Genomic DNA, 19927 nt, shown 5'->3' with positions numbered 1-19927 from the left:
TGAATTAACTGTAATTCAGGTCCCATAATCTACATGTCATCTTGCCTTCAACCTCAGAACCTCACATCTCAAAGCAGATATTTAATGGCAGCTCTTCTTGAGATGAGCTTAGCACACATGTCTGGGTTTGAGAAGACAGCAGTCTTGGGCTATGCATTTATTTACCTTTTTATTTCTCTACTTCTATGCACCTTTTTTTTAAAAAAATTCAAAGCAATGTATCCTCATTAAAGACTCTCACTATTCTTGTAGAAAACACAACCCTGTGTCTTAGGATGTACTAAGTTTAAATATAATTGGAACAGTAGCTTCTAGTGATTTCTTGACCTCAAATTGCCCCACCCAGCTTTGGAACTTGACAACATGGGTTTGTCTGCTAGAAAGGAACAATCCAGCCAATTATAACAGAGAAGCGAGTTAAAGCGACTGCCATTTGGTCATTCACCCCCTCAAAAAGTAAAAGCATTCATTAGCTGACATTTTGACAAAAGACTGCCACAAGGAAATGCATTTTTTTTTTTTTTTTTTTTTTTGCATAGGATAGAAATACCATAACAGTCCGAGAATCAGAATTTAGGTGAGATTCAAATATCACATGACCAGAAGACCAAAAAAAAAAAGCTGTGAACCCTCCCTCCACAAAGAAGATGACTGTAATCACAATAGTCTTTATCACAATGTTGCTGAAATATAAAATTCAGGATATGTCCATGGATGACAGCAGTGGGGGCGTGGTTAGCAGAGCAACAAGGTACCTGTCTGAAGAACTCCTCCAGGAGTGACATCGTCCAGCGATGGTGGAGCTCCCAGGCTTTTGCTGGATGGCTAATGTCTGCCGTGTGCAACATCAGGGATAATGCTTTCGGCTTTTCAACTCTGTAAACCCAAAGGATCCAAACACATGATGACCAACTTACAGAACCTCAATAAGAGTTTTTAACAAATCACCATTTTTTAAAATCCCTTCCAGAACACTCTTTGACATAAATCATAGCAAGATCTTTTTTGATCCACCTCCTTGAGTTATGGAAATAAAAACAAAAATAAACAAATGGGACCTAATGAAACTTAAAAGCTTTTGCACAGCAAAGGAAACCATAAACAAGACGAAAAGACAACTCTCAGAATGGGAGAAAATATTTGTGAATGAATCAATGGACAAAGGATTAATCTCCAAAATATATAAACAGCTCATGCAGCTCAATATTAAAACAACAAACAACCCAGTCCAAAAATGGGCAGAAGACCTAAATAGACATTTTTCCAAAGAAGACATACAGATGGCCAAGAGGCACATGAAAAGCTGCTCAACATCACTAATTGTTAGAGAAATGCAAATCAAAACTATAATGAGGTATCATCTCACATCAGTTAGAATGGGCATTATCAGAAAATCTACAAACAACAAATGCTGGAGAGGGTGTGGAGAAAAGGGAACCCTCTTGCACTGTTGGTGGGAATGTAAATTGATACAGCCACTATGGAGAACAGTATGGAGGTTCCTTAAAAAACTAAAAATAGAACTACCATACTGGGTATATATATCCCACTACTGGGCATATACCCAGAGAAAACCATAATTCAAAAAGACACATGCACCCCAATGTTCACTGCAGCACTATTTACAATAGCCAGGTCATGGAAGCAACCTAAATGCCCATCGACAGACGAATGGATAAAGAAGATGTGGCACATATATACCATGGAATATTACTCAGCCATAAAATGGAATGAAATTGGGTCATTTGTAGAGACGTGGATGGATCTAGAGATTGTCATACAGAGTGAAGTAAGTCAGAAAGAGAAAAACAAATATCATATATTAACGCATGTATGTGGAACCTAGAAAAATGGTACAGATGAACCAGTTTGCAGGGCAGAAATAGAGACACAGATGTAGAGAACAAACGTATGGACACCAAAGGGGGGAAAGCCGCAGGTGGTGGTGGTGGTGGTGGTGGGATGAACTGGGCGATTGGGATTGACATGTATACACTGATGTGTGTAAAATCAATGACTAATAAGAGCCTGCTGTATAAAAAGTAAATAAAATAAAATTCAAAATTAAAAAAAATAAAATAAAAACATAAAATCCCTTCCATTCTCCCATCTCAAACCCCACTGCAGCTGAACTAGGGGAAAACCATCAATTCATCCTACAACTGGGATTTTCATCAGCAAGGTCTCCATGTTTATTGAACTGGACACCTCAGAAACTGACTCAAAACCGTTTCTGGAATGACTGCCACCATTAAACAGACAACAAGAATCCAAGAGTCACTCACTGACCTTTATTTGTTGCCTCTGCATTGAGTGGACCTTCCAAAATTTCGTTTCTGACGGAAATATTTTAAATTCTAATTGGGGCAAATTGTTACTGGGGCAAATTGTTATTTCAACCGTAATGAGAAGATATCTTTGATAGGTACAATTCTCATGCTTTCTCCTCCAAGCATCATTATTTTATGAGATCACTCAATAAAGTCATATTGAAGGAGATAAAATTTAAAGGTACAGTGACATGGACAAAGACAAGGTCAAACACCTATGAAAACACATGATGTCATAGGCCCACTCACGCTTCTGGCTGCTGCAGAGCAGTCTTCATCGCTTTGATTTGCTGGAAATGACAGGACATATCCGTAGCCATCACCATCTCAATTACCAAGGTCCGAAACTCCCTTTCAGGGACACCCCATGGAGAAAAAAGGATAGAAGTGAAAAATGGGAAGAAAAATTAGTTTATTCTTTGCCATTTCTAACCAAAATTAGTTAATTGGTTGTGACATTTCGAATCTATCTTGAGTCTTTTAGGCGGACTTTTTTATGAGGAATAAAGGAAGCTTAAAGATTAAGGATATCATTTATTAGGAATATAATATGTGGAATGCATATATCATTTGGAAAATTAACTCACAGGAAAAATTCCAAAGAAACTGAAAGTGTAGTAAAGCATTCCTTTCTCTAAGAATTCAAGTTTTATGAAAAAATTAATTTGAAATTAATCCTAGGAGGGGGACTGATAATCCAAAGTACATGTTGGATATAGGTATTTCACTTTTTTTAATAGACTTTTTTAGAGCAGTTTTAGGTTTACAGAAAAACTGAGAAGATAGTATAAGAGAGCTCCCATATACGCTCTCCCCTACTGCAGTTTCCCTCAATATTAACCTCTTACATTAATGCGGTACATGTGTTACAAATGATAACCAGTATCGATACCTTACATTCACTCCAGTCCATAGTTTACCTGAGGGTCCACTCTCATGTTGCACAGTTCTATGAGGTTTGGCAAATGCATACTCGCCTGTTCCCACCATTAACAGTATCAGACAGAATAGTTTCAACACCCTAAAATCCCCTGTGCTCCACCTATTCATTCCTCTTGCTCCTGAACCCCTGCCAAACACGATCTTTTTATTCTCTCTAAGAACTTTATTAAAGTAGAATTCGCATAGAATAAACTGCTTCCCTAAAAGTTGCACATTTCAATTAGTTTTAACAGTTGAGTAAAACTTTTGGAAGGACCACCACAGTCGTGGTTCTGAACATTTCCATGGCCCTCAAACCTCTTTGCAGCTCACCTCTTCCTCTACCCACAGGCCCCAGGCAACGTTTGATCTGCTTTATGTCTAGATAGTTTGCTTTATGTCTTTCTGGTTTTATTATATATGTGTGTGTGTATGTACTCATACATATATATAACTAGAAAATGCAAACTAGAGAGGCATAAAGCAGATATATATGTGCATGTGTATATACACATATATGTAGAGTACATAGGTACATGCACATATATATTAAACTAGACAGTAGGTATACACACTTATATGTATCTGCCTACGCGCACACACACACACACACACACATATAAAATACAACATGTACTCTTATTTTTCTAGCCTTCTTTACTCAGCATAATGATTTGCAATTCATCCACATAGTTGTTCATCAACAGTTCATTTGTTTTTACTACTGAATGGTATTCCATCATACGAGGACACCACAATTAATTTATCCATTCACCAGCTGATGGACATTTGGGTTATTCGATTCTAGTTTGGAGCCCTTATGAATAAAACTATGAGTGTTTATGTACTAGTCACTGTGTAGATACGTTTTCATTTCTTTTGAGTAAATACCTAGGAGTAGAATGGCTTGTTTATAAGATAGATGAGTGTTTAACTTTATTTAAAAAACTACCGAAATTTTTCAAAGTGGTTTGTATCACTTTATGTTTTGACAATCAGTGTATGAAAGTTCCAGATTTTCTGTATCTCAGCCATTCTAAGAGATATGTAGTGGTATCTCAGTGTGTTTTTCATTTGTATTTCTTTGATGACTAATGATGTCAGACACTTTTTCATGTACTTATAGGCCATTTGTATATCTTTATTTAGGGAAATGCCTCTTTCAGACCCTTCCCCCCCTTTTTTTTAATTGAGCTATGATTGATTTACAATATTACATTAGTTTTAGGTGTAAAACATAAGGATTCAAAATTTTTATTCCATTTAAAGCTATTATAAAATATTGGCTATATTCCCTATGTTGTACAATATAGTCTTGTAACTTATTTATTTTATACATAGTAGCTTGTACTTCTTAATCTCCTACCTCTATCATATAAGTGATATCATACAGTATTTGTCTTTCTCTGTCTGACTTATTTCACTACACATAAGACCCTCCAGGTCCATCCATGTTGTCGCAAATGGCAAGATTTCATTCTTTTTCATGTCTGAGTAGTATTATATACATATACCACATCTTCTTTATCCATTTGTCTGTTGATACACACTTAAGTTGCTTCCATATTTTGGCTATTATAAATAATGTTGCTATGAACATTGGGAAGAATGTATCTTTTCTAATTAGTGTTTTCATTTTCTTTGGATATATACACAGGAGTGGAATTGCTAGGTCATATAGTAATTCTACTTTTAGTTTTTTGAGGAACCTCCATACAGCGTTCCACAGTGGCAGCGCCGATTTACATTCCCACAAACAGTGTACAAAGATTCCCTTTCTCCACATCCTCCCCAAGATTTGTTATTTGTGGTCTTTTTGATGATAGCCATTCTGACAGGTGTGAGGTGATATCTCATTGTGGTTTTGACTTGCATCTCTGATGATTAGCGATGTTGAGCATCTTTCCATATGCTTGCTGGCCATCTGTATGTCTTCTTTGCAAAAATGTCTATTCACGGACCTTACCCTTTTTAAACTTGAGTTGTTTGTGTTCTTCTTATTGAGTGGTAGAAGTACACTATACATTCTGGATACAAATCATATGTAAGATATATGAGTTGTGAATAACTTCTACTTCCTACCTTGCTTTTTTTTTTTAACAGTGTCTTTCAAAGAGCAAAAGTTTTAAATTTTAATATAATTTTTAAAAATTTCATTGGAGTATATTGATTTACAATGTTGTGTTAGTTTCAGGTGTACAGCAAAGTGATTCAGTTATACTTATTCATATATTCATTTTTTTCAGATTCTTTACCCATGTAGGTTACTGCAGAATATTGAGTAGAGTTCCCTGTGCTATACAGCAGGTCCTTGTTGGTTATCTATTTTATATATAATAGTGTCTGTATGTTAATCTAAATTTTAATACAATTTTTTTAATGCTTCATGCTCTTTGGGGTCCTATCTGAGAAACCTCCAACTACCCCAAGGACTTTGTTTTCCTCTGGAAGTCTTACCATTTTAATCTTTTATATTTGGTCTATGATCAATTTCAAGGTAAATTTTTAGTATGGCGTGAGGTAATACTCAAACTTTTTTTCATATTGATATCCATTTGTTCCAACACCACTTGTTGAAAAGCTTTTCCTTTCCCCACTGAATGCCTTGGATGGAGATACAGATATATAGATATATATCTATACATATACACACACACACACACACACACACACACAGACTAGCAGCAAACCATTGGAAAATAAATAAAATAAATATAAAACACTTAATAGTAACTTTAAAAAGTAAGTGTAACTCCTGTTCACTGAAAACTACAGAACACTGCTGATTAAAGAGGACCTAAATAAATTAAGCGAAATACTGTCATCATGTAGCTCTTTAGCATTTCTTAAAATGCAGCTCTGTTGGTGACAAATTTCTGTAGTTTTCCATCATCTCAAAATAATGTTATGTCATCTTCACTTTTTTAAATGAAGCAGAGCTTTTTTTTTTTTTTTTAATTTGCAGTACGCGGGCCTCTCACTGTTGTGGCCTCTCCCGTTGCGGAGCACAGGCTCCGGATGCGCAGGCGCAGCAGCCATGGCTCACGGGCCCAGCCGCTCTGTGGCATGCGGGATCCTCCCAGACCAGGGCACAAACCCGTGTCCCCTGCATCGGCAGGCGGACTCTCAACCACTGCACCATCAGGGAAGCCCCATCTTCAATTTTAAAGGATATTTTCATGGGACATAGCATTCTGTGTCAACTTTTTTGTTGTTGTGTCTTTTAACACTTTAAGGACCTTATTCCATTGCCTTCTGGCCTCCATGGTTTCTGATGAAAAGTCCAAAGTCAATCAAATTGTTCCCTTGAATGTAATGTGTCCTTTTTCTCTAATTTTATCTTTGACTCTTAGCAGTTTGACTATAATATGCATGCAGGTATGTTTTTCTTTGAATTTATCCTGTTTAAGTTTGCTGAGTTTCTTGAATCTATAAATTTATCTCATTCACCATGTTTGGAAAGTTTTCAGCCATTATTTCTTCAAACATTTTTTGTGTCTCATTCTCTCTCTCTCTCTCTCCTGTCTTTCTGAGACTGTAGTTGTCCCTATGTTTGACCACCTGAAAGTGTCCCATAGGTCCCTAAAACTGCTCATTTTTTAAAATCTTTTTTTTCTCCTCCTTCTTCAATATGGATAATTTGGATTGATCTTTTCAAGCTCACTGAATTCTTTCTTCTGTCCTCTCCAACTTGCTACTAAGCCAATACAGTGAATTTTCAATATAGATATTTTACTTTTTCAGTTCTAAGATTTCTGTGTGCTCTTGCTTATATTGTCAGTTCACTGGTTAAATTTTACTGTATTTTATTTATTACAAGCATATTTTCCTTTACCTCACTGAGCATAAATATAATAACTGCTTTAAAAGTTCTTGTCTGATAATTCCAACAATAGTTCATCTTGGAGATTGCATCTGTTGATTGTCTTTTCCCTTGCAGACAAGTCACATTTTCCTGCTCTTTGTATTGTCATTGAGACTGTCGCAGAATTTAAGTTTTCCCTTATTTGGCAATCTCTTTTATGGAGTTCTAATTCACTTGCTAGCAGCTCTGGTAGTTCCTACACTGGTTTCTCTAGCCAGAAACATAGTGGAGGTTTTTGTATAAATATAGCTTTATCCATCTAGTGTTGCCTTGACTGAGACTGCCTTCAGAGTAAAGACACAAAACGTCTCACTCACCTCATCCTGTCAGATTCTCCAAATTTTAACACATCTCCAAAGTTTGTGTGATTTTGTTTACTCTCTACAGCTCTCACGTCATTGGAGGTTGTGCTTATTTGTGTCTTTGTATTTTGTCCATAGTTTATAGCTTTATTTGAAGGAGAATTGCTTTATCAGTAGCTGATTTGGCCTGCCCAAAGTGGAATTCCATATTTTTCCACTTTGAAATGCAGTAAATACCTGGTAATACATTCATTTATAAAGGTCCTAAAAGTCTAATGCACTTATGTATCCAAATAGAATCTATCAGATATTAAATTGCTTTCCTAGAAAGACATAGGATACTAAACATATGTTGTCTTTGGGTTGATGGGCTTAACTGAGAGCCCTTAATAATAAGTTAATATTTTATTTGTGAGATAATACCACTGTCTTAGAGCAATGTATCTCAACATTAATAAAATATGATAAAATAATAAAACAATATTTTAAAAACTGTCCTTAAATGAAAATATAATAGAACACTAAATCTATGTAACTTAACCTACATCAACTACAATCTTTTCTTTAACCTACAGAATCCTCAAAAACAGGAGTAGCAAAAAAGCATGGCACTATGGGCTATAATTATAAAGTTTCCACTGAATCAGAATGTTCCTGTACCTGAGATGTTCCATGATTCTAAATCAATTACATTTCACTCTCTCTTTGAGATAGTAAAGATAGTGCTGAATAAAAAACACAAATATATAAGGCTAGTACATAAACAGATTTCATTAAACTATATTTTTCAAGTAACTAGTTTGACTTTTTTAACATTAAATTCACTTAAGTTTTGCTGGATCACTCAGTTTTACAACTTGCTTTGGTCAGAGGTAGTATTCAAATTATTCAAACTAGTACTTCACAAATACCCACCAATAAGAATGCAGAGCTAATGAGACATAATTAGGATGGTTGCACTGGTGAATATCAGTGTATTCCAGTGTGAACTGATATACTCTGGTCTGTTGCAATGATTCTGGGTTTAGATATTGCCGAAACCAGCCTCACTAACACAGTAGCAGACTGAACAAGGCTTATGATCATAGCAGAGTGGAAACACAAGTCATCTAAGCTAAATTTTGACAAATGTATACTTAAGCAGAAATAGAAAACCCTTAACAAAAATATAGATAACAGAGGTTGCATATCTATGCTTTCAAAATAGATTAAGAGGCAATTATGCCCATCCAGCCATAAATCCCATGTGCTCACAAATCCCACAGGCCAGCAATATTAGTGCATTACCTGAAAGCAATTTGACAAAGTTCAACAAGAGCCTTAAAACAACAAAATTTCTTTGATCCATTAATTCTACACATAAAAATACATTAAAGAGATGTTCATTACAGGATTCTTTATAATAACCAAAACACACGAACACACCCATACTCACACACTCAAAAGTAATTATGGGACTTCCATAGATGGAGAATTATACAGCCATTTAATATCATATTTTAATTGGAATTTAATTGGCTATGGGCCTCAGCTACTATATTCTGAAAACTATTGCCATTTTTGCCCAAAGCCATGCTTCCCATGGGCTGCTCCAAGCCAATGACTGAGGGCATCCCTTCCTGGGAGACATGGGACTCCTCTGATGGCCGACTTTGTCTCAAGAATTTCCTGACAGCCTTGCTGAACATTTTTTAGGATACACGGAGATCTAGGATGCTTCTACCCAATTTTCCCTCTCTCTCTCCTTCCTCTGGGATCAAAGGGATATATCTGAATATGTGTAAAGCTGTTCTCTGCCATATTCAAATCTTTTATTATACTTTTACAAACATTTAAATTGGATAGAGGGCTCCTTTTTCTACAAGATTTGCATTGATTAACTGAAATGCTCTCATTTTTTAGATGCTGCTTAAATCTAACATTTTCCAACAAAATTCAAGCCAAATAGTCCTCTCTGTTTTAATGAACTAGAGTTGCATGGAAACTAATAGCCAACTCTTACTGAAAATCAGTTTCAGATTTGTTGTTCAGAATGGCTTATTTCTCTGAATCCTTGCATAATGGTACAGAGATACTCAATAAACAGCTGATCATTTAATTAAAATATAAGTATTATTTGCATCACAGTAGATTCAGAAGTTTTTAAGCATTTAAGTGATTTTGCCTACAAGTTTTGAAACACCTTCACCTATATTACGGATCTGCAGGCTACAAGGATCTGTGTCACAAACTGTGCTAAGCATTTTAAATGGATTATATCATGTATTATTACCCTATATATCCTATATTATATCATGTATTATTACCCTAACCAAATTACAAGCTAAATGTTATCTATTTTCTAGAAATTAAATTTTAAAAAGGTGTAAAGGGGTTGAGTAACTTCCTAAATATCATACAGCTAGTAAATGATTGTGTTCACATTCAAACTCAGGTCTGCCCAAATTCAAAGACACATAGTGCCACTTAGGCGACAGAATTAAGTGCCTATGATTATTTTAAAGTGTCAATTTCCTTAGCAAATTTTGAAAGATTTTTTTAAGAAGTCCAATCCAATATAAGGTGAAAAAAAAGTTAATTGATGAAATTTACGTTTAAGAAGGTAAGATAAAAAGAACACAAGTTTCCTAAGGTAACCAACAGCAAATATTCCCAAGGTGCCTACAATATATTTGAGTATCTGTGTCAAGCAAGAGAAGAGAGATAGAGAAAGAAAGAAACAGCAATAACAATTTCAAACAGAGTATTATTTCTTCAAAAGATGCATGCTCCGTCCATCCTCACGGCTCCTTTCCTAGCCTCCTAATCTCTCTCTTAGCTCCTCCTTACCTCCAGTCATCCTTTGAGAGGTTAATCAAAATATTCATTTCCTCATCCTCCTGTAGAAGGCGATAGGCTGCACTTAAATGGTGATTTTCCAAAACAGACCTATCGTTGTACAGAATCGCTGGGTCAGACCTGAGAGGAAAGCCAAACAAAATAATTTAGGATGTTGAACAGCTGAGATTTTTCAGGTAACTCTCCTAAAGGTAGAATACATCATCTCTTTATCCTATTTTAGCAATTAACTTTGCCCCCATGCCATTTATATCGACCAAAAAGCTAACATCAACACTACAAATTATCAATAGATGTACGTAGAGTATTTTAATGTCAATATGTGGATGTTATTTCACATGTGATATCCAACTTGAGAACTCTCTAAAAACTATTCTGCAAGCAGATCTCAACTACCTGCAGTAGTAGCAAAGGTGATTATTTAAAAAATGTGGGTCATGTCAAACGTCCTTATATTTTCTGGAATGACTTTTTATTTTATTCAATGAGGGAATGTGTTTATAGTTGTTTTAGTTGTAATTCTCTGAACACATACCACCTGGCAGGTACAGTTTTCAAGTTCTTCCGTTAGTGGCTTGACCTTAAAATTTTGCCATGCAGAAGCCATACATGGGAAATTGAGGAAGGGTTATATGATAATTGTTAGTCGCTTTCTCAAACAGCTGAATGACACCAAACATAGGGAAGTATACTATTTTAATATATTTAATTTAATGAAACCTTAGATTGTTAGAGCTTATTCATTTCTCATCAAGAAGGCTAAATCCCAGAGATATAAAGTGAGAGTTCACAGAGCCCCACAGTGGCTAAGTGGCAGCGTTGGGATGAAGGTAATGTCTTCTGACAGTTGAGCCATTTCTCCCCAAGATAACTTCCACCTGTCATCGGCCAAACTTTGGGATATATTTAGCATACCTTTAAAGTGTTAGGCTTAACAGTCTGTCCATCAAAGGGCAAAGAACTAGGTCACAGATTTAGTTTCCTAAACAGGGATCTCACAGGCTGAGATGCTTTGGATAAAATTCAGTTTAAAGAAGGCGAATGTTTAAATTTCATTCCAAAGCAAGCTCAACTGAACCCTCTGGCATTTTTCCATTCCAATGGACGTAACACAAAACAAGCAAATCCCGAGGTGAAGGATCTAATCTTATATCCGCTGAGTAAGTAAGGCACCAACTGATGTGTATTTTGTGACATTAAGCTATTTTCCAACTCCTGTAATTAAGCCATTTTCCCCTGAGTTGTGACTACTTTTGACACTGGTCTCCAGCCAAGATCCATGTACAACTCTGTTCCAGCCACCTCTCTTCCTTCAGCAGGTGCTATTCACGGCTGTCTCTTCCTCAGAGCAAAGGTTCCACTGGCAGATATCCATTAAACAGAGATGCTCTGTGGAATCCCTGTATTCAAAGACCTTGCAACAGAACTACAGAAGGCTGCTTCACAGCAGCCAAAACTACTCTGTGAGGAAGGAGGAGGCAGAAGATGAAGTATGTGGCTTAGGTCCTTTTGTCTGCTTCCATTCTGCTGAAATCCCCTTCTGAGCAGAGATCAGACGATGTTGTCGATATCGTCTTGTTTCGTGTACCCCATAATTAAGTGCTGGCTTCCTTAAATAATGTACGGAATGACTTAACGAACACAAATCTATCTGGAGTGCGCACCTGCTTTTTTCAAGTGAAATCAGCAAGTATTTATTTAGCCTCTCAACCCTCCCCATTATATTCTTTCTCTGTGTCTCACCACCTTTTTCCAATTCTAGCTTCTTTTGATTCCTACCTCAAGACCCAATTAATCCTACTGTCAGAGTCTCTCCAGTTCCACATCATTGTCTTAAGAGAAGCTAAGTTCTTAGACCCGGAGAAGACATATAAGGTTTCATCCTGAATGGAAATGACAGCTGACTGTACTGCTTGCCTGGAATTCTGTGCTGAGAGGAATACTAAGGATAAATCTGCAGTTTGTTAAGAAAAAAAATACCAAAATCAATTAGTGATGCCTGTTACAGTCAAGAGGTTCAGAGGCAGGCAACTGGACCTGTATTTAATACCCCCACAGAGGTTTGTGTCTACCTGTGAAGTTCCTTACGGAGGGTGCAAAGTGGCCTACATGAGACAACCTAGCTCCCCAAGCCCTGTGCAAGGGAATAACAAATGCACTGAACAGAGCAGAGATGAAATCAGGGAGGATGAGAAGAGCATCACCAGAATTCCAGAGGTAAGATGGTAAGATGGTTCTGCCATTGTTAATGTCAACAGACTCACTCCAATCCTTGCCTGTCCTCAGTGATTTAGTCTACATGGTATCTGCACCTTTATGGAAACTGCTCCACCTCCTATTAGAAATGGGTAGAGTATGCATAGTACGTACATACATAAATAGCTAGCATTATAATAGAGAAGAAAAGGATATCCATATTTAATGTGAATAACATAGGAGAATTAGGAGCAAATGGCTTCTTTAAGTTGTGATTGAAGCTGACTGGGCTAATCTCTTATTTATAATTTCAGTTTTTCAGAAACTCAAAATAGAGCCACCATGCAAAAGAAAGGTGACTGCACCCCTCTGACTTCAACACTCTATCCCTGCCCCCTCTCGCCTCTTCTCCAAAGGTTTCAACATCCTCACCGGGTCTGAATGTGGAAATTGTTGGTGGTTCCGGTGTGCTCATAGTCATGGATGGCAGCTGAGAAGATTATAGCAAAGATCTCCAGCTCTGTCAGCCAGTTCTGAAAGGGAGATTACAGAGCAATCAGATAATCTGTCTCCTTCTCAAAGTCTTCAGCTTGCTGACAACACACCCACATTGCTGCCTTTCCTCTCTGCAGCTGGCAAGCTATTGCCAAACACACATTTTCTGACAGACAGAAATGGGTTTTTTTCCTTCTGTAGGGAGACCGGAGGATGTGTGATTTGAAAACAGCATGCCCAGCACAGTTGAAAGAGCTAACTAGTAGTTTTTATTTTATTTTTTCAAAGAAGCAAAAAACAATGAACATGAAAACTTTAACAGCCCTCATTGCATCCTCTCCCAAATTCCAAATGAAGTTCCTGAGTAGACAGAGAAAAAAAAAGAATTTGCTTCAACACAATACCAAAAACTAAGAGTAACAGAAAACCTAATGCCTATCCACTAGAAGGAGGATAGGTAGAGACAGATGGAAAGATAACATCTGGTCTTCTGCCTTGTGCAAGCTGACGTTTGAAGAGACCTGTCCCCATCCACATCACCAAAACTGGCTGTAGCTCAGTGGTCCTCAAATTGTGTTCCCTGGAACCGCAGTGTTAGTTATCACCTGGAAAGTTGTTAGAAATGCAAAACCCCACTCCAGTCCCACTGGATCAGAAACTGTGGGTTGCAGCACACAAATCTGTTTTACCAAGCCATCCAGATAATTCTGATACCGCTGGAGTTTGAGAACCACGGCTGTGTTTGAAGCTCCCTCAACCGACTTCCATTTCAGAGACTATGGATTCATTGATGCCTCCCCTCCCTTCTGTAAACCACACTGCTCAATGCCCACAGGATGGAGCTTCCACACTCTCACCTCACCCTTTGGTATCCCTGCTTACTTTTGTACTAGTTGAGTTAATGATTCCAAGTTTCAGTGTGGTTTATCCCAAACCCAATTTTAACAAATTGCAGTTATTATTATAATTATGTAATAAAATATAACCTAAACCAATAAAATGTGAATACAAAAAGTTATGTCCATAGAAGTTCAATGCTTTGCACAGTCACTAAAAGAACTGGTATCATAACAGGTGTGACAACTGGGAAACAGTAGAAAACAATTATAAAAATTTAGGGAGATTCTGCACACAGTTTTCTTCATGAGAATCTTTAAGTTCCCATTTCCTTTTAAAGAAATGAAACTAGAAGTCTTAGACAGGAGCAGGGGTAATGCAAGACAAACATGGGTACCTAAATTGGAAGAATTCAGGAAGCAGCCTGGGTACTGAATTAAAGATTAGTGAATAAAATATATTTATTTGATTTAAGTTAACAAAATGATTTAAAAATGAACAGGTCCATTTTTAATAATTCTCACTTTAACTTTTTTCCAATTATTACTAAACTTCATCTTCATCTAAGAAACTTACTGAAATTATTACCTTCTTTGAAGATGGCTAAGGGAAAAATAAATAAACTACATACAACCTATGAAAAAAAGACTTCAGAGTTAAGGAAAGAATGAGCACAGAAATAACTCAGGAAGAAAACTACATTTAAAGAAGTGATTTCCATTCTGAGAACGCCTCTGTGCCATTGCCTCAAAGTGGAGTGGCTACTGCAGATGGGAAGCCAGAACCCACTTCTGTCAGTTGATAGCTTGTTTTGGCAGCCAGTTGACTTTGGAGGATTTGTATTTCAAATTCTATAAACAAGTATTTCTGACCGTCTCTCACTAAAGGACAACCCAGACTACCTTGTTTTTCTTCTGGGTTATCAAGTGCTACAGTCAAAACTAAATGTTGGGGGAAGGGACCAATAGTGTCTAAAAGTTGTAGATGTCTTCCCACTCTAGGCAAGGAAGAGAGATAGGTGATTCCTGTCAGAGCTGCTGGGATTGAGAGTATTTGGCACTGTGCTTACTTAAGGGGAGAGAGATTTGTGTAACGCTATTTCCCAAGTCTTGGGATATTGATGGACCCAATGGCTGGATAACTCTGTCTAGCAGCCTGTGTTTTAGCCTTTCCTCACCTCTCACCTAATTGGGTAATCTGAAGCCCCTCCCCTCAATGAACTCTGACCTATAGCCTCTGAGAAAATAGCTCACAGGACTGGGTCCTCCCTAACCATCCATCTTACTTCTTACCTATGTAAATTTCTGTAGTGGCTATCTTATGTAAGATACAATAAAAAAAATTATTGTACATAGCTTCTATTAAGTGTTAAAATGTTATGAAAATGTAAAACAAAAACAAACAAACAAACAAAAAAGATTTCTAGCAGAGTCTAGCATGAAATGTCAGGAAACGTTTTGGAATCCTTGATAATATGTCACAAAATACAAATTGATGTATTACTAGGAGCAGAAAGACACAAGGAGAAAACAGAATAAGATGAAAAAAATCAACAGAATTAAATTAAAAAGAGATGGGTAAATAAGTGCAGATTGCAAGAAAACTGAAAAACTCTTCTGAAAGCAGCAAAGGGCATCATCCTCATCAGGGATAACACTTATGGGAGCTCACTTATTTATACATAGAAACTCATACAATATATACAACTCCATAAAGGTAGGTACTCTGTCATCCACATTTCATAGATGAGAAAACTGAGGCTGGGAGACGTTCAGTAACTTACCCAAGGTCTCAGAGCTAGTCCTGAGACAAGCCACACCTTCTGACTCCAGAATTCTTACTTAAAATTTTTAAGTCACGTTTCCTTTGGGTCATTGTTCATGCGTTTACTCAATTCTTCATAAAATTACATAGGTATGATTTTATATTACAAGTTTTCTTGATATTTTCCATTCATATGTACTTTTCTCATTTTGGCAATGTTTTGCTTTTCTTCCCCAACACCCTGTCCCCACCCAGCTGCCCCAACTCCCTCTACCCACTCCCAAGTACCAATGTATCTCTTTTTCCAAGTTCATGCCAAGTTAATTTAACATGTTAAAATAAGATCATGAATGGGGGACAGTGTACCATCTAAATAAATCTGAATCACAGAGCATCAGCCCAGCCCGCAGAAAGTGTCTAAGTAACTACATAATCACAGTTCTCACAAACAGCACTGTCACTCCTGTCCTTATCCAAATATACTGACAAAGTCCTATCTTAAGTAACTTACTTCTAACAAACCAAAGCCAACAGATGATTAAATGAACATACAACAAACAATAAAACCATAATGAAGATTGGACTGAGCAAGAATGGAATTGGGCATTTTCAGAATGAACAATGAAGCAAGTCCCAGTGGCAAAAGCTGATTCATCACCAGTAAGGAAATGATTCCCTTTAGTGGAGCAGGAATGAGGGTTGATTAGGGCCCTATGATGACAGGCATTAAAAGCCAAAGGAACACAAACCAGGTTCATTAGGCAGTGAAGTTTACATGCAAGAGAGTAATATGGTCAGCATGCCACTGAAAGGGAGAAAGAAGAGCAGAGAGCACAAAGGAAAGAAATAAGAGCTGAACTTTTGGACTGGAAAGTCCTTATAGAATGTACAGACGGTACGGAGGTAGAATCCTTACAGCTGAGCAGTTCACTGAATGCAGAGGGGCAGGAAGAGGTTGCAGTCAAAGAAAACAATGCATTCAAGATGACTGTGACATTCCTAGCCTAAGCGGAAAGAAAAAATGGTGGGTGGCATTAGATGGCAGGATTAATAGAAACAGAGAAAGTGGGAGAAGCTATTTTGAGGGAAATGGGATTTAATATTTTAATATAGCTCAGATTTCCTTGCCTTTTCCAAATTCATTATTACTATGAACCCCGAAGGTTTTATGACCATCCATAAAATGTCAGAAATCTAAGTCCTGTGAGAATTTTATTCAAGATTTATCAAACTGTGACAAGTACAAGTCACAGATCCTATCCAGAATTTCCCTACCTACAAAATATGAGTGTCACAACTAATTCAATGACAGGGATACCTTGACAACTGGTAAAGGTAGACTTTGAATTCTGCTGTGTATGACTCAGGAGAGCAAGCTGTGCATGTATGTGGGTTGTGGGGGGACACGTGGTGGGCAGTGAAAACCTGAAGGAAAAGACACGGATAATTCCCCATTGCTAGTGGAGACATTATTAGCAAGTTCTGACTTCGATGGGTAAATGATAGAGTTTCTTTAGTAATCTGTTTCCAACTCTTATTGGTTTTCTATTGCTCTCTTAACAGATTACCATAAACGTAAGGCACACACTCCCATTTACTGGCACACGGTTTATAGGTCAGAAGCCAGCACCATGAGGCTGGATTTTCTGGTGAAGACCTCACAAGGCTGAAACCAAGGTGTTGGCAGGCTGTGTTCCTCCCGGAAGCGCTGTGGAAAATCCGCTTCCAGGTGCATTCAGGGTACTGGCAGAATTCATTTCCTTCTCATGCTTTCCACTTGGGTCCTCCATCTTCAAGCAACAGCTGATTGAGTCCTGCTCACCCTTCTTCTGTCACATCTCTTGACTTTTAAGGACTCACGTGATTATCCTGGGCCCACCTGAAGAATCCAGCATAATCTCCCTAGTTTAAGGCCCTCTGATTAGCAACCTTCTGTATCTGCAGAATCCCTTTTGCCATCTAATGTAACCTATTCACAAGTGTGACATCAGAGGGCAAAGGTCATGGGGGCCAAAATTCTACTGACCACAACCTTTATAAAATTACTTAGCACCAGGATGCCATTTAGATAAATGTCCTTAGTGTTTCCCTTGTAAATACAATGATGTCATATATGATCAAAAGAATAAGATACATAGCTTCTCCCTTCTAAAAAGAAATAAGCAAAGGGAAAATTAACAGCACCTTGCCTGATGAAAGCAATGAAAGGGCCAGAGGACAGGTTTGGAGTCTGGAATCTTTTGACCTAACTCAAAAGCAGACTGGAGCTCAGAGTCTGATTCATATCTATTCAATCAACAACTCTTCAATCTAATTCTGTTCAAGGATTTTCTCTTAGATGTGAGCAAAATCATTATGAAAAGATTCAAGCATCTCCTAGGCATCTTAGCTAAGCAATAATGAGTAATATAAACAGATTACAATGAGTAATACTGTTGATGTTGAAGCCCAGGCATCACTTTATCAATGGGATATTTTCATTCCCTACGTGTCTTACAGTTTATAAAGCTGAAATGGTTTCGAGCATTTTCCCCCGCTTGGTTTGTAATGAAAGGTTAGCGTAACAATATGTTCTCCATTCATCAGAATGCTTCCTACTGTTTTCGTAAGCTTGCAATGAAAGAAGCTTGTTTTGAGCTGCGTTTCCAAGAGAGAGTGGGCGGGAAGTAGTTTCTATATTTAAGAATTATTCTGAATACAGCCTGAATTGATAATGAAAATTCAATGGCAAATGGCAAATGAGCTCATTTAAGAATAGTATGCAGTACATCATGATCATTGGCTGTTATGATATAACATCTATGTAATGATAACTTGCATTAGTATAAAGACTTGAGAGTTTTTCTAGGGGGTAAAAAGGCTGTGTATGATTCACCTTTATATCTCCATAGTACACTGTACACAGTAGGTGTTAACTAAAGATATGTCAAACAGATGATTTCAAAGTACATTTTCACATCCATTTTGATCCTCACCACAGTACTTTGAAGTACCACATGAGGATACTGAGGTGTAAGAATACAAGGGGTTCTTTTTTGCCACCAGCATTGCAGAAGCATGGCTAAATATTTAAATTTTTATATTTTGTATTTAAATATTAGACTGAAACCAAATCCTGGCTCTGCTACTGTATTAGTTTGCTAGAACTGCCATAACAAAATGACACAGACTAGGCAGCTTAAACAACAGAAATTTATTTTCTCAGAGTTCTGGAGGCTAGTAGTCCAAGATCAAGGTTTTAGGAGGGTTGGTTTGTGGTGACAGCTCACTTCCCAGCATGCAGAGGGCCACCTTTTCTCTGTATCCTCACAAGGTCTTTCCTCAGTACACATGCATGTCTGTGTCCTAATCCCTTCTTCTTAGAAGGACACCAATCATATTGGTTTAGGGCCCACCCATATGACCTGATTTTACCTGAATTATCTCTTTAAAAGCTCTATCTCCAAATACAGTCACATTCTGAGGCACTGGAGATTAGGACTTCACCACATAAACTTGAGGGAGGGGGAACAAAATTCAGCCCATGCCAGAGACTTTACGATAGGAGAATCTCAACTCTATCAATGTGTTTCCTCCTATTTTTCCACGGAATTTGTGCCATTTTCTTTTTGATTTATTTATATAATCTGGATCTTAATCCTTGCTCTCTATGTATTTTCTTCAAGTACTTACTTCATTATGGTGATTTTTTTTATTCTACAGAAGGTTTTAATTTCCATGTACTCAAAATAATCAATATTTTGTTATATAACTCATGTTTTGAGGCTTATTTAAGGATTTCCTTTTTCAAGGCTATACACATATCCTCATAATTTCTTCTAATATAATCAAATTTTTATGCTCACATCTTTAATTCATTTGTCTGATACTTGGTGAATGATTTCAAGTAGGACAAAAACAGTATGTTTTTTCCAAATGAACTGTCCCCCAAACATTTTTTGAACTGAGTAAATTTTCCCTCTAATATTGTTTTCTATAGACATGTCCTCACCTTCTCACCTGCGATTCTGTCCTTATACTCCAGTCCATGTTCCATCCCCACCAAACCACTGGGACTGGTCATGACAAGGGCACCAATGACTTCCATGTTACCAAAGGCAGTGGTCACTTCTCTGTCCTCATCCCATTAGACCTTTCAGCATGTTGCACATAAGTCACAGTTGTTTTTGGAGCACTTTCTTTCCTTGGTGTCCACAACCCCACACTCTCTTGGGTTTTGTACAATGTTACTGGCCATACTTTTTTAGTTATTATTGTTGGCTCTAATTCTTTACCCTCATTTTAAACTTTAGAACTGCTCCAAGACTCACTTCAGAGCCCCTCTACTTTTCTATTTATGCCCTCTCTTTATATCACGTCATCTGGTTCCATGTTCTTAA

At 37.3% G+C, this 19927-nt stretch overlaps 1 protein-coding gene across 4 annotated transcripts in view; it reads right to left on the bottom strand.

The window, feature by feature from the left end:
- The window catches only part of PDE1C (phosphodiesterase 1C), a 351587-nt gene that overhangs the window by 76733 nt on the left and 254927 nt on the right, over window positions 1-19927 (bottom strand). For all 4 annotated transcript variants that reach the window (XM_060156875.1, XM_060156872.1, XM_060156873.1 and 1 more), the window contains 4 exons: window positions 12885-12985; window positions 10248-10376; window positions 2580-2681; window positions 756-876 (listed from right to left, as the gene is read on the bottom strand). In XM_060156875.1, coding sequence (XP_060012858.1) covers window positions 756-876; window positions 2580-2681; window positions 10248-10376; window positions 12885-12985 — 453 coding nt within the window. The remainder of the gene's footprint in view (window positions 1-755; window positions 877-2579; window positions 2682-10247; window positions 10377-12884; window positions 12986-19927) is intronic.

Source organism: Lagenorhynchus albirostris, chromosome 8 (assembly GCF_949774975.1).
Source record: "Lagenorhynchus albirostris chromosome 8, mLagAlb1.1, whole genome shotgun sequence".
Classification (NCBI taxonomy): domain Eukaryota; kingdom Metazoa; phylum Chordata; class Mammalia; order Artiodactyla; family Delphinidae; genus Lagenorhynchus; species Lagenorhynchus albirostris.
The sequence above is the reverse complement of the archived record's forward strand: the minus strand, read 5'-3'. Positions and strand labels throughout refer to the sequence as shown.